This window comes from Micropterus salmoides, unplaced genomic scaffold, assembly GCF_014851395.1.
Source record: "Micropterus salmoides isolate LMB-PRFRI ecotype aquatic unplaced genomic scaffold, ASM1485139v1 Ms_hic_scaffold_14, whole genome shotgun sequence".
NCBI lineage: Eukaryota > Metazoa > Chordata > Actinopteri > Centrarchiformes > Centrarchidae > Micropterus > Micropterus salmoides.
This window is the reverse complement of record NW_024040485.1, coordinates 9,010,705-9,026,834: the sequence shown is the minus strand read 5'-3', so window position 1 is coordinate 9,026,834 and position 16,130 is coordinate 9,010,705. Positions and strand designations below refer to the sequence as shown.

General features: G+C 39.3%; 1 protein-coding gene across 3 annotated transcripts in view; it reads right to left on the bottom strand.

The window, feature by feature from the left end:
- The window catches only part of LOC119901807 (piezo-type mechanosensitive ion channel component 2), an 86,766-nt gene that overhangs the window by 20,170 nt on the left and 50,466 nt on the right, over positions 1-16,130 (bottom strand). For all 3 annotated transcript variants that reach the window (XM_038717492.1, XM_038717493.1, XM_038717495.1), the window contains 14 exons: positions 14,746-14,906; positions 13,288-13,464; positions 12,888-13,019; positions 11,966-12,166; positions 11,666-11,870; positions 10,820-10,921; positions 10,501-10,666; positions 7,829-8,072; positions 7,415-7,532; positions 6,768-6,924; positions 5,415-5,504; positions 2,476-2,597; positions 2,182-2,250; positions 855-958 (listed from right to left, as the gene is read on the bottom strand). In XM_038717492.1, the coding sequence (XP_038573420.1) occupies positions 855-958; positions 2,182-2,250; positions 2,476-2,597; positions 5,415-5,504; positions 6,768-6,924; positions 7,415-7,532; positions 7,829-8,072; positions 10,501-10,666; positions 10,820-10,921; positions 11,666-11,870; positions 11,966-12,166; positions 12,888-13,019; positions 13,288-13,464; positions 14,746-14,906 (2,048 nt within the window). The remainder of the gene's footprint in view (positions 1-854; positions 959-2,181; positions 2,251-2,475; positions 2,598-5,414; positions 5,505-6,767; positions 6,925-7,414; positions 7,533-7,828; positions 8,073-10,500; positions 10,667-10,819; positions 10,922-11,665; positions 11,871-11,965; positions 12,167-12,887; positions 13,020-13,287; positions 13,465-14,745; positions 14,907-16,130) is intronic.

Below are 16,130 nucleotides of genomic sequence, written 5' to 3'. Positions count from 1 at the left end.
TTCAGATTAAAATTTTACATTTTGCATAAGCTTATAAAAACAACACATTGTTAATGAACTACCAACCTGCCTACCTGCTTTGTGGCAGTGGTGTGGACAGAATTTGGGTCAAAGTGGGCTAGTTTTAAATACTTTATATAGTGTTCATTTATTCCAGGAGTTGCCAACCTAGGGGTTGGGCACTTCGAAAGGGTCACAAGATAAATTTGAGTGTTCCTGAGATGATTACTGAGAGAGGAAAGAAGAATAGACAAAGTTCCGATTCTCTAATCTGCTTTTTTGTGAAATATTGGATAGTTTTACAACTCTTGGCTTCAAACTGTTTAGATGAAACAATGCATCTGAAATGTGACAAGTCACAACTAAACACTGGTTTTATGTTTAATACAGTCCTTTAACAGCCACAGATACCAGATTGTTTTCATTTTTGCGTCAGAGCATTTGATTTATTGATTGCTGCTGGAGGTATAACGAATTACAACAAATATAACAACACTGCTTCTGGAATTCATTGGTTACAATAGCTTCAAGTAGGACTCTAAATTCAGGACTTTTAAATTTTTTTACATTATTGTATTGGTACTTTTACTTAAGTAAAGGATCTGAGTATTTTTTCCACCGCTGGATACAATAAATGTAATGGAGTAAAAAGTACAACATTTCCCTCTGACGTATAAAGTCATACAAAATGGAAATATTGAAGAAAGTGCCAGTACTTCAACCTGTACAGTACTTGAGTAAATATACTTTGTTAATCAGTAATAAAAAATTATTAAATTACTGTGACAGAGACAGAACTAGAATCTTGTTTCACACTGAAACTGATGGAAAAATGAGCCACTACTTGAAGTCACCTGAAATGCCGACTTCTTGGGCAGTTCATCGTCTTTTTTCTCCTCCTCCTCCTCTTCCTCCTCACTGTCAGTTTCAAACAAGTAATAGTCTCCACTTCTAACCACTGAGGGGCGGAAAGCAAAGTTTAGTTACATTTAGTCACACAGAGGCTGAAGTAAAAACACCGCTTTCACAACATTAAAATGGGTCCCCTGCTGAAAGGAAGACGCAGGAAAATCAAACTTACCGTTAAATTCTACGTAATTCACCACACATCAAACATCTAGCTGAGAATACAGTAAGTCATGATATAGACACACATTAACTTCAAAGACATTAGAGGATGAAACAGAAAATGCCAAATAGAAAACACACAACATATCGTAAATGTTAGTCTGGCTGATATAACTATGAGCACAAAGCACAATAAAGAATGTCTATTAAAGACTATTATTGTAGTAGGCTCAGTCACCTTTAAGCTACTTGACAGAGCAAGTGACTCCTGTCTGCTGTAGTTAAGAGTTAGAAGCAATGGGATAGACAAGGCTGACTTATGTCCTTGAGCAGAACCACAGTGGGTGGGAGGTGAGGGAGGATGCTGGGATATGGAGATGAAACATCAAATGACAAAGAGATAAAATGGAGAAATAATTTGAAAATGTCATGTGGGGGTGGAGTACGATATGAGACATGAGTGCAAACCAAACAGGCAACCACTGTATTGACTCAGAAAGATGCTGGTGGGGTTTATTGTATTTACCACAAAGAGACCGTAAAGGTAGTCATTTTAGATATTCACTGACTGGTACAATCATTCATGCTGTTGTCTTTTCTCCTGGGTAACACCTGTTTGGAGATCATGTCTACGGGCAAAGAATGAACAAACTCTTCATCCTTTATTCCAGTACTGAGAATAAAGGCAAGTCGACTTCATATCTTTGCATGAAAATGTTTTAATAAAAAGAGTGATTCTCTACTGTGGGCTCTTTAGGTGAGACCAATGATAAAGTTTATGTTTTAAACAATGTCAGCCGCCAGCCATTAGTCATTTTCTCTTCATCGTCTCATCGTGTCTATTTAAGGCAACCCTGCACAAATACTGACAGGGTTTTATAGATCACCTTGACACTGGAGTGCCTCTCCACATACAGTGTACTGTTACATGAGAGCTACATGTTATAAGGGCCCCTAAATAGAGACAGAAAATGACTGAAGTCTGGGTGGAGTAATGTTATGTTGGCGCTTTCAGAGCCCAGGGGCAGTATAGGAATCCTCAGTGTTCTGGTCAAGGACACAAGGGCCAATCAGAGTCTAGGAAGAGAAAAAATGAGGTTGGGGTCAACCTACTGGAAGCATGGTCAACCCACGGCCTCCACCACTGCTTTTTTTTGGTCTTGGCTTTCGTTCGCTGTGCTCCTAAAATTTCACAAATACAGCAATGCAACATTTCATAAGAAAATTAATTCTTCTGCAAAACTTCAAGGCATATTTTTACACTTTTAGGTTTCTCTTTTAGATAAAATACATTAATCATTACACAACGTGTTTATGTATTAGGTGGATTAGGCATTAATACACTCTTTAGCAGTCATATAACCTTAACATCAACTTTTCTAAGAGTCCTGGCAGCCTTCATCATACCATCATCATCATCCTCCTCGGGCTGGACGAAGGTCTTTCCTTCTCCAGACTCCTGCGCCATGCTCAGCATCCTCTCCTTGCCCCTCTTAAACTTTTGCTGCCTCACCTTAATGCGTTCCATCCTGATTAGATCAGAGACAAAGTGAAGAGACGCAAAGTATGGGCACAGAGGAACATCACTGACCATAAACATCTACAGACTTCGTATGGAACATAGTGTACGGTATGGAACAGCAGAGTGCTCATTACAGCGAGTGAGTGGACATTATCAGAGCATAGAGGTAACTCCTGAGGTAACTGTAATTTGTGGAAATGCATTGACATTAGATAGTATGATATACTAAGCGACGGCTTCCTGGAAACAGTAAAGACGGAGTCAGGAGTTTCTTTTAATCCAGAACTGATTTTAAATGGTTTTCTGAGTCATGTTACTTCCTCATGGACTAAATCAGCCCTAATGAGACTCAAAGATACTCATCAAGAAATAGACTTTACCATGTATGATGTTGTGTAAGTGTAACTCAAGTGATATTCTATATTTTTCTCAGCAAACTCCATGAAACACCAATACCAACAATTAATTGATACCACTAACAAGTATTGCCAGAACACATATGAACATACAGTGAGGAAAATAAGTATTTGAACACCCTGCTATTTTGCAAGTTCTCCCACTTAGAAATCATGGAGGGGTCTGAAATTGTCATCGTAGGTGCATGTCCACTGTGAGAGACATAATCTAAAAAAGAAAATCCAGAAATCACAATGTGTGATTTTTTAACTATTTATTTGTATGATACAGCTGCAAATAAGTATTTGAACACCTGAGAAAATCAATGTTAATATCTGGTACAGTAGCCTTTGTTTGCAATTACAGAGGTCAAACGTTTCCTGTAGTTTTTCACCAGGTTTGCACACACTGCAGGAGGGATTTTGGCCCACTCCTCCACACAGATCTTCTCTAGATCAGTCAGGTTTCTGGGCTGTCGCTGAGAAACACGGAGTTTGAGCTCCCTCCAAAGATTCTCTATTGGGTTTAGGTCTGGAGACTGGCTAGGCTACGCCAGAACCTTGATATGCTTCTTACAGAGCCACTCCTTGGTTATCCTGGCTGTGTGCTTCGGGTCAGTCATGTTGGAAGACCCAGCCTCGACCCATCTTCAATGCTCTAACTGAGGGAAGGAGGTTGTTCCCCAAAATCTCGCAATACATGGCCCCGGCCATCCTCTCCTTAATACAGTGCAGTCGCCCTGTCCCATGTGCAGAAAAACACCCCCAAAGCATGATGCTACCACCCCCATGCTTCACAGTAGGGATGGTGTTCTTGGGATGGTACTCATCATTCTTCTTCCTCCAAACACGGTTAGTGGAATTCTGACCAAAACGTTCTATTTTGGTCTCATCTGACCACATGACTTTCTCCCATGACTCCTCTGGATCATCCAAATGGTCATTGGCAAACTGAAGACGGGCCTTGACATGTGCTGGTTTAAGCAGGGGAACCTTCCGTGCCATGCGTGATTTCAAACCATGACGTCTTAGTGTATTACCAACAGTAACCTTGGAAACGGTGGTCCCAGCTCTTTTCAGGTCATTGACCAGCTCCTCCTGCGTAGTTCTGGGCTGATTTCTCACCTTTCTTAGGATCATTCAGACCCCACGAGGTGAGATCTTGCATGGAGCCCCGGTCCGAGGGAGATTGACAGTCATGTTTAGCTTCTTCCATTTTCTAATGATTGCTCCAACAGTGGACCTTTTTTCACCAAGCTGCTTGGCAATTTCCCCGTAGCCCTTTCCAGCCTTGTGGAGGTGTACAATTTTGTCTCTAGTGTCTTTGGACAGCTCTTTGGTCTTGGCCATGTTAGTAGTTGGATTCTTACTGATTGTTTGGGGTGGACAGGTGTCTTTATGCAGCTAACGACCTCAAACAGGTGCATCTAATTTAGGATAATAAATTGAGTGGAGGTGGACATTTTGAAGGCAGACTAACAGGTCTTTGAGAGTCAGAATTCTAGCTGATAGACAGGTGTTCAAATACTTATTTGCAGCTGTATCATACAAATAAATAGTTAAAAAAATCATACATTGTGATTTCTGGATTTTTTTTTTTAGATTATGTCTCTCACAGTGGACATGCACCTACGATGACAATTTCAGACCCCTCCATGATTTCTAAGTGGGAGAACTTGCAAAATAGCAGGGTGTTCAAATACTTATTTTCCTCACTGTATATACTGCAGTTTATTTTAAAGGAGACCTATTATACTGCTTTTCCAGTCCAATATTGTTGTTCTGTGACTCCTGTATGGCAGCTTTGCATGATTCAAAGTTCAAAAAAAATCATTTTCTATCTTATAATGTCCCTTCATGTAGGCCTTCATTTCTGAAACAAGCTGTAGATGCTCCTGTCTCTTTAAGGCCCCTCTCAAAGCCCACTGTCTTCTGATTGGCCAAGACCTGAAGCATGTTACCCAGCTCTGGTTATTGTTGAGCGGTACAAACGGACTGAGCGTAAAGTCCAACAACACAAAAACTACAACAGTTTTTTCCCCCAGTACTAAAAATGTTTACCACAAGTGTATTTAAAATTTGTCTGATCAATAAAAATCTTTTGAATTTTGAATTTTCTCACAAACTGAAATCATATCATCAGTGTGCATGCTCTTTGTCCTCTTTCAGACACAATGCTTTCAACTTAATTGGTCCCGGAGTATCTCTAAATAAATCTGCTGTATTAACTCTGTTTAATCTAAATCAGAGGACAAAATCTGCAGGTTTTATCTATGTCAATGAATACATTTTACAAGTTCATTGTAAGACCTGGGCAATCCTTTCTAAAATTTACTTTTCAAAATGTCCCCTAGTGTTGCCTATTTTACACAAACACCCAAACCACAGCATCACACAACATGGAGTGAGTCAAATATTTGGAATCTCACTGTCTTTTCAGCTGCTCCACAGATTTGCTCTCCTCTTCCAGTCTGGCTCTCACTGCTTTCACTATGGTGGCCTGAAAAAGCTCCGCCCCTCTGAAAAACACAAGACACACATCAGTGACCAATCAAATGTTCAAAACATCCAGCGTCAGTCAGTGTGTGAAGGTTTGATCCTACTTTACTATTTAATGACTCAAAAAAAAAACATTACTATACCAACAGTATCCGTTTACAATTTCAAAAACAAAACCCTCAAGAAGTACATTACATATTTATCTTACTATGACTATAACCCTGGTAGCTCACCCGTTAGAGAGTGTACCACAAGGCCGCAGCAGCCCATATTTTAGTCCAGCCCAGGCCCATTGCTGCAAGTCATACCCAAATTAAAGACAGCATATTAGATTGCCGATTACATCTTGATTGTTTAACCCAACTACCCCCATCCCTATCCCTCTCCACACCTCTCCCCTCCACTAACCGATAACATAGTTATACCTCCACAGACAGAGCATAGTTCTCATAAGTGAAATATCAAATTTGTCCACACTAAAATTGAACTTGCTCGTGCATCGTTGACTCTTACAGATGATAAGTTTCTTGAAATATGATTAGGAGGTTTTAAATGCTGGACTACAATCATCTTGGCTGCAGTCAGGCCTGCTTGTCAGACTTTTACATAAGGGAATTTAGAAGATGTACAGAATGGTCCAATGAAAATTGTACCCATGTTAGTCCTGGAAGGCTATTAACAACCAAAACCCAACATCTAAAAACCCCTGGACACTCTAATACAACAGGTATAAAAGAGCCAATGGTTAATGTCAGATATCAGTCCCATTTTAAGTCTAATTATCTGTGTTATATATGCTCAAAGACAAAATTTCAAAGGACACACTCATGATTTGGTTTTTTTGAAGTACCAATAGCATTATCCCAAATTGCATCCCAGTCTAAGACTTGTCCCAATTCAGACATATCCCTTTCATTCCTGATGTGTTCGCTTGATACACATCACTGGTTTTCCTTTTCTTCCTTTTCTTCACTGTCAAAAGTATGTCCACCACGTACTATATATGCTGTTTGCTTACTGAAAAAATTTCCAAACCTAAGTATAGATAGTCTTACAGCAGCAGCAGTGCACTTGTGTCTTTATTCTCAAGAACAATCAGATCTCTTTGTCATGTCATGGCAGGAAAAGCCCTGCAGCACTGACAGATACAGAAAGCCATTAAAAATACTGTATAGCTTAATTAGGGACTTCTTTTTTCCATATCCCTTGAAGGCATACAGTAATAACACTGAACTAGTAGAATCTGAACATGGGAGCAGCACCCCTGGGCCTCAGCTGTTTACCTGGATGCGAGAATCTGTGATGCCCTGATATCAGCCACCACATGGAGGAAGTAGTAGCTCATAAAGACTCGTCTCTGCAGCAGCAGGAAGGCAAAGCAGATACTGTCCCAGATGATCCCGGCCTCGTTGCTGGGCAGCTCACAGCGCTGATCCACATCTGGAATATACATACAACACACTTGTACACAATCTGATTGACTCAAATTAATTCTAAACTACTGACTACGACATTTATCAGTGTAAATTGTACAGACTCTCAAAGATGTTAATGTAATGTAATGTTGTCTATATTTTCTGATGGTGCATAAATCTTACTGTTTCACTCAGTATTGTGGCAGTGTTTTGTATTCAATGTAAGTCAGTCGATCAGTAGGATTAAGATAAAAACGGCACTGAACTAAATTGGCCTGAAAAATAAACAAGGGTGTGGCTTTAATTTCAGCTTCTTGCAAAACACACTCTTGGATGCACACTCTGGTTCCCTCGAATCACACCAGCATGTCAGCATTTTAGCCAAAATGCATATTTATGCTCCTAACATTGAAGGGGATATCTCTAACCTCTTGTGAAATGTATGTTTTCCAAAAAAAAACAAAACAGTGGCAATCGTCAGATGTACGAGGAAGTAAAAAGTTGAGTCCACTCACCTAAATTTTCTTGGTCGATGGTGATTTTGTATTCTTTGATGGTGCAGGCCAGACTGAACAACTGAATCAACCAGCAGTGGTTCTTTATCAGACTGTTGATGTAGCCACAAGCCAGGATCTAAAAGCAAGATATCCTTTATTATATACTTGAATTCGGTTACTACATTTTATATATTTATATATTATATTGTATGTGTGTTTAAATATCTTTGTTAACATCTTTGATTTCACATAACACACAGGCAGTGTTAATATGAACTCTGTGTCCTAAAATAGCACAAAGAAGTTTATAGTGAAGGTTTTTCTTTTTGATGCTTTATAATCTAAACATTACATATATCACCTCATGTGCACACTGTCTATCATTTAGTCAATAAACTGATCCTGCTATACAATTTGAGATTAACTACTCACAGATAAAATGTTCTTCATGGTGATTACAAAGATGTTGTAGGCGATGAGGAAGTCCCAGTAGTGGAGGATCTTTTTTATTGGTTTGAGCAACAGCTCACCACCAAAGAGCAGGAAGTAGAAGCAGGCCACCAGGTAGCCCATACAGAAGACGCTGATGCGTGTGGTTCCCGTGATGAAGATGATGGTGAGGACAAACCAGAACAGGTAGCTAAACATGATGACCTTCAGCATGTCCAGGTAGGACCTAAAGGACATTGATGAAACTGATATGTCAGCACTATTTTTACAAAAGGATTCCAAATTCAACAGATCAATTATTTGTTTTTCAGAAGCCTTGGCTGCTGCAGGTGTCATATCATGTCATGAAAGGGAAGTGTTCACACATTGTTCCAAAACCCATCTGCTGGAGTCATACCTGATACATGGAAACAGCCAAAATTAGCTGTTTATATTATTGTACATACTTGTGCTTCATTAACAAGTTTAACAAGGTATAAATGTGTGTGCCAAATACCTCCTTTAAAAATGGCTGTATTGCTGGTATCAGAATTAATATCAGATTCTATGTACATTGAACTGTCACCGATGGTACTGTTCTGATTTCTGAATATTTTTGGGAAGAGGAACCACAGATGGGTTTTGGGGTTCTTCAGGAATTCCGTGATTTCCCGGCTGAACAGCTTTTCCAACCAAGCTAACGTATTCACAGTCTGGGTGATTTAATGCGAACACGGCATCAATCATCGTCACTCCCTGTAGGCAGAGAGGTGTCTGTATCCAACAATTTTATTTGAATCTTATATCATCTCAATTAGTTTGATAGAGTAATCTTAACTCAGAGGCCACTTACTAGCTTTTCCCAGATTTTTTAACTGTCACTCATCAACGGCAGATGAAGACCATGTTAACCACTTATTATTATTACGTGACCAGAGCGCCATATTCTATATACAAGTTCAAGTACCTTATGACAACAGGCCCAACTCCATGACACCACAGCAAACTCTATTTGCTGAAGAGCCTGATATGTGGTTGAAGCTATTAAGTGGACAGTGGAAAATATATTTCCCAAGGTCAAGAATGAATTTTCATGCCCACTCTGAATTAACGCAGAAAGATAGATTTACATTTAACATAAACATTTTGCCTAATGTGGCTTTATTGTTTATGTTTAATTAAATTTCTTCTTTATTTGTCTGTGAACAGAAATTTCATTTTAGTCAGAAGGTGGAAGTAAACAGCACAGACCCCGGCCGGCTGAGCTAAGTTCCTAATAACGATGCATGTTTACCACATAATAAAAGTCAAAACATTTCAGTTCATTCGGTTGCTGTGTGCTAAATCCACCCATCAATCACGTTTAGTGTATCACTTAGTGTCAGGACACCGGCAGGAGCCTGATCAATGAATGTGAACCAGAGCTGAAACCCGACTCCTGTCACTGAGCACAGGTATACTAACATATGTCCTGCATGTGTCTAACATGCTAAAAGCATGCGTATGGATCCTGAGTTGTCATGTGAGAGGCCATTAACATGATGTGTGGAGTGAAAACATAGGAAGCAATGTACTTTAATTTGATGGAAAACATGGGACCACAAGAGCAGCTGTACTGTTTAGGAAGCTGCTCTGATGAAGTGGGTTTGGATCGGACGAGGCGATGATGGGCCGGAATAGCTGAGTGAGTGTCCTTCATCAAGGGGAGAAAATACCTTTTCCATACTTGAAAGCTATTTATTGAGTTAGAGTACAGGGCAAAAGCGTCTGAGTCGCGGAGTGACGGACAGAGTGTTTTTGTGGATTATGGATTTCTCCCCCACTCCGTATCCGTAATTCGATCCTGGAGGGAAACGATGGAATAAGTGCAGAGCTGCTGTGGCGTGGACAGACGGGCTGTACAGCTCTCTTTCTCTCGACTAGGGCTTGTTGATGGACACAGAGTGCGGTAATAAAAGACTTGTCCACTTTGCGCATCAAAACAGTGGAATGTGAAGAGCACATAATCAATGACTGTGGACAGGTCAGGATGCTCTCGCCGTCTTTCCAACTCGCTCTGTTCTTCTCTCTCCTCTCCTCACTCTTTTTTATGTGCAAAGTCAGTATCTAGCTCTAGATTCAAATATCGGACGGCAGCCAAAATTCTGAATTATGTCTACAGTGGGTATTCAATAACAGCTCTCACTAAGCTACTGACATGAGCTACTGTCATCCCTCAGTTTATTTCTTACCTTTATTTATCTAGGATAAGGGATTTGCTGAGCGAGTCCTAATAGGAATATAAAAAAAAAAAATAACATACTTGGGCCCCTTCCTGCTGCAGTGGGAACTAAGGGCGCAAAAACAAAACGTGACAATATTTCTCGTCGAGGTGAAAAGCTGTCTCAAGATATAAGCATGATGAGTGTGTGGATGAAATTAGCACAGAAGATGCCCCCGCCACTTTTAAACTGTTTGTGTGGCAGCATTTGGGTACCAGGTGGAAACAATGAACGCCGACGGAGTGACAGACAAGACACAAACAATATGTAAGATACATTTCAAAATGCACCTGTATTTTGTGACTTTCAGTCAAATAAAAGATTGTTTTTCCAGTCATTATTTCATCTCACCCACTATCTTGTTTCGCCTTGTCTCGTGAATACAGAGCATGATGTCAGTGTAAGCTGCTGTACCTGCAGTGGATGAAGTCCGGGACCGGGTTGTGGACGCTGAAAGAGGCTGCGTCCAGGTCTCTGCAGATCTCCACGTTGTCTCCAGCCATGATGCGGACTGCAGCCTTGTTCTCATCATCAAAGACCTGCCTCTGGAGAGAGGCACACAGCAGCAACATGAAGTCATCTAGAAAAGAGGAGAGGAGAAATCTAATTTCTGCTGAACATAAATACTATTATTATAAACTATATTGACAATCATCAATATCAATATCATAACCACTACATATCTACAAGTTACAAAAAAACCTCATCTCTATAGCTACGCAGACACACGTACAGATGAGGAACGCTGAATTGGGCTTGGTGAGGAAATCTGGAGCGTAGAACCACTTGACCACGTTGGAGTCTGTAGTAGAGTTGGGAAACCTCCAGGGATAGTCTGAAATTAAAACATGCACCATCATCATGGGACATATGGGTAAACAACATAAAAATGGCAGGTTTATATGTGGTGCGCTTTAGAATGACTGGACCGGCAATAAGAGCCATGACATGGTAACAAATAAAACAGAAAAAGTACATCACAAAGACAGAGAAACAGCTTTTATGTCCTTTACAATACATTTTGTAACTATGTGAAGCAATTTAAGTACTCTGGGACATGATATGGAAGTTTTACACAGATGTGTATTTTGTGATTAAAATCACTTTGATCCTACAATGTAATTTACAAGTAATACATCGCTAATTTTGAGACTTAGAGCACCTGGAAAGATCACCATGACACAAAATAGATGGTGTCAGCCAAGTGATAAATCATAGTAGGGCTAAATGAAAAGTTAATGGACAGAAGATTCACTGACAACAATCTAGATAATCCATTAAAATACCAAAAATTTGTTGCTGTCAGCTTTTCAAATGTCAAAGATGAGCAGTTTTTTTTGTCATTTATATAATTATAAATACAATACCGTGGCTTTGGGACTATCAGTTTACAATGTTTTTTACATTTTATATACTAAATGATTACACAATTGACTAAAAATATATGTATTTATTCAATAATAATTGATAATGAAAATAGTAATTGATTTTGGACTGATATCATAGCAACTGGCTGTCAATCATTTTCCAGTGACTCTCTGGTTATCGTTGGTACAATCTGGCAGTTGATCACACAAACCTTTACACGCTGCTGGTGGGATCCCAATGCAGATAAAGTACTGGAAAGTAAGCATGCAGGCCAGGAAGCAGCAGTACTTTGGCCAGATCTCAGCAATGGCTTTCCTCCTGCGTTTATACATCACTGCTATCAAAGCGAAGGCATGAAGCATGGCATAGAAGTCCATACGCTGTCCGATTACATTGACCACCAACAGCAGGCACGTCTGAGGGAAACACATGAGGAGTATACACATAAAGCGACGGAGCTAACAGTGTTCAGATAAAAGATGTATTTTTAGCTCTTTTCACTTGTCTCTACCTCAAGTCCAAACTTGTAGAAGAAGTAGTTGATGAAGTATTTGATGAAGTTGATGATGCCAATGTCTAAATGCTGCCGTGTGATATCATGGAAGATAATCCTGGCAGCGGGAGGCGACAGTTTGTTCCTCAGTCTGAAGTACTCCTGATGGCGATAGATGGTCACCTCGAATGCTAAGACAGCCAGCATCAAGAGGTTGTTCTGCACAGATGGTGAAAGAAGGTTTTTAAATATGTATTCCTTTTGTTGAAAATACACAATGACAGTAATTCATTGACAGAATTTTGAAATTATTTTAGTAATTTATCAAACAAAAACACAAAACTTTCTTTGATTTGAAGTGTGGTATAAGTTTGTCCACTGGCTGGACTGGACATCTGTCATATTTTCTGACATTCCTTAACCAAAAGCTTAAATACCAGTATACTTATTGATCTACTTTTTTATCATGCAACAATTGTTACTTTATAAACATAATATTTGAGGTCCTTCTGATTAATCTTTGAGGCTTTCTGGGGGATAATGTGAGCACTGTTTCTTAGCCGGGCACAGTGACTTCTTGGAGTCATAACCGCCTTGTAAAGCAAAAAAACAAATTTTTACACTTCAGTTTTTGTACAGATAAATAAACAAGATATAAACTTGTTAATTAGTGAGCTTTAGAGCTACTGGTTTGCAGATTTTGTTAGTTCTGGACGGAGCCAGGCTAGCTGTTTGTCCCTGTTTTCAGTCTTGTGCTAAGCTAAACAGTTGCTCACTCCAGCTTCTTGTTTAACAGACACATTTGAATAAGATAGTGGTATTAACCTTCTCATCTTACTCTCTGCAGAAAAGCAAAAAAAATAATATAATATCAATATCAAATATCCTGATAACCCGTGTATAATGCAAGCTTTCAGTTGATGAATGTTTAAACTCTCACCCTGAGGTAGCCCAGCAGGTCATTGGACTTCTCCAGGCCCACCCACATGGCTGGATCCACAAGGCCCTCATACAGCACAGACTCCTTCATCTCTTTCTGCTTATTTTCTGTGTAGCCTAGGTATTGTTGGGTCTGACAAAAATTTTAACAAAATGTTACAAAATTTATTGTGCCATACCTTCCCAGCTATAATATTTATCATGAAATACGTAAACATAATCTGGATGTAGGTGTGTAATTTTGTGATGTTTGTGTGTACATTATGCATTTATGTGGTGTGTAATAAATAGGGTTTGTTTTAGATAGGACTCTTTTGAAACATGAACAAATTTATTCTTCTGTTAGGCAGTATGTGTATGTATGCAGCTAGGGTCAAAAAGTGTGTTCTGATTATATTCACCGTCGAGCAGTTTGAGGAGTACGATGGCGGGTTTATAGACTTGAGCTGGTACAACATTTTGCATACAATGATGACACACGTCCAGACAGTGCAAACACTGGAGGCAAGGGGCCGATACCGGCTGTAGGGCAGTGCGAAGGCCCAGGACACCACAAACACATAGTTGAACAAAGACACCTGCACAGGAGACAATACAGGTGTTGAGGACAAAAAAAAAGAAACCAGCTCACACTAATCCCTTTTCCACTGACACTCTCCTTTTCCTTATTACTAAAAGATTACAGTACATGTTCCAAAACATGTTTACACAGCACTTGGTAAAGAATAATCTGAGGCAAGTCAAAATAAATTTTAAAAAGCACATAAAACTTGAGGTTACAAACCATAAAAGAGTCTAAAAGACTATCAAAGTGAGCATTAATATAAGATTAAAAACCCTCTGTCAATTTGCTCCAAACTCAAACAAGGAAAAGAAACCAAGGCTTTGTTTCCTATTCAGAAACTGTAACAGCTTCTATAGTTTGCTCAAATACCCTCCGACAATTATCTGGCTAGTCTGCGGTGCAGTAGACAGTCCTGGTTAATTTCAACTTGGTTCAAGTTGGCTCAGTGTTGAGAGAGGGATCAACTTATATTATACAGAGTCTGAGCAACAAAATCAACCAAGCATTGCCTAATGTACCTGTGATTTATTTTTATAGCTCTTCACCTCACAATCATATGAAATGTGCTTATTGTGGAAGATATTGACATTTATGTACAAACAAATAAATGCCACTGTCATTCTTTTTACATACTGAGTCTGACTACAACCTACTAAAATCTATGAAAACAATGTCTGTTTTACATTGTGCCAGTGTAGCACAAGAATGTGAAAGCACTGATATCTTTGGATAAAATCCACTTTGCAGAGTCAGGGTATCTGGCACATCTTCCCCTTACTTATAAGGTGCACAGAAAAGGTATAGCTCTCTTAAAGAGTCCAAGCCAAATAAAATCCACTGTTAACATCTTACAATCATAAAAATACCTTTCATTTACTGTTTAAACATCAGCCACTGCACCAACCATGTGCCAAGTTAAGAGCGGCGCACAGACAAAGCAGCAGTTACTAATATACACTAACTAAAAATGCTACATGTTGTGGATTTAACAATGACATTAAACTCCTGAATGTGTATTTCTCCCATTACACACATTAAGAGAGAAAAGCTTTGTGGGTAAGATTTCCTTCATGATTTGGAATACAAACTCAAGGTTCAAGACTAAGAAAACAACTGCAAGAACATTTGGATGCCTTAAACGTTACCACCTGTGAGGACGGGCTACTGTAAAGCTGACCAGTCAAATCACTCGACCAAACTCAGATACAATTCATTAAGCGGTCATAACCACCTGTTGATGCAGATGCTGAGTTTAGCATCTCCCTGTCTTTAACTGTACCTCAGCCATTCATACCTCTTTGACCGAGACCATGAAAATGTAGCAGGACACGATCTTGATGATGTGGATCTCAAGCAGCCACCAGATGAACAGCTGCAGTTTGTGGAAATACTCCAGGAACTTGAGGAAGAGCACAGTCAGACGGTCGACCACCAGGTGCCATTTGTTCTTCAGATCTGAAGAGAGATAAAAACCAGATACACTTAAATGGAAAAACAATAAGACTGAAGAGGTGCAAATGGAAAGCGTTTCCAGGTTCCATCTCTTAATTACAGCAGCGTATCCTCTGTTTAAACACTATTATCTCTCTTCTGGCATACATGTCTTCTAAACACCAACTCAAGCTGAGACAGACTGATAATATGATTCTCTCTTTACACTTCAGGAATAAGTGTCAATAAACCATATGAAGATACCAAATAAAGTAATGTCTGAGTAGCCAGAGCCTAATATATCTTATTCCCCCTGTGCCAAAAAACATTAAAGGCAGATACATTGATCAGCCATTACATTATGACCACATCCCTAATATTGTGCCCTCAGGAAATACCGTTTCCATGAAAGGGTATAAATGGTCTGCAACAATGCTTAGGTAGGTGGTATGTGTGGTATCATGCTGGTGCCATGTGTTCCCCAGGTAAGCGACAAACGCTCACCCAGCCATCCACTTGATGTAAAAGAAAACGTGATTCATCAGACCAGGCCACCTCGTCCAGTTCCGATGCTCCCATGCCCATTGGAGGTGCTTTCGGCAGTGGACAGGGGTTGCTCTAATCCTCACATCAACTTTGAGGGCCAAATGTTCTCTTGCTGTTTATCTTATCAGTGGTCATAATGTTATGGCTGATTGGTGTAAATGAGCCACATTGTTGAACTGGTGACGATATTCTTTATTGACATTGTACTAATTGTACTTTGTTTTGAATCAGTACAGTACTGCCATTAATATTAATCCAAGTATTAATCCACAGGTGAAAACAGACCCTGTATTTGCCAGCATTATCCTTTAAATTGTGTCCTGGATGGTTAGTTAGTATTTAAATACACATTTTTCAATAAAAAATAAACTACTTTTCAACAAGCTACATCTAGAGTTTGTCAGCCCTACAAATCATCTCTGATATATAGGAGGTAAGTCTGTGGAAATTAAAACCAACCAGCAAACATGCAAATCTAGAATTTAACGCACGTGCTAAAGGATATGTATATTAATTTAATCTCTGGTGTTATTGGGACCAATGTGACAGCTAAATTCTGAAACTGTAAAATGTTTGATTTCCCATATACAGTATGTAAAGGCGTATGGAAACATGGCTAAAATCTGCATTACAAATCCAAAAAAACGTTAATTTTATTACCTGAGAATGAAGCCTTAATATATGGTTTTATATTCTCGCAAA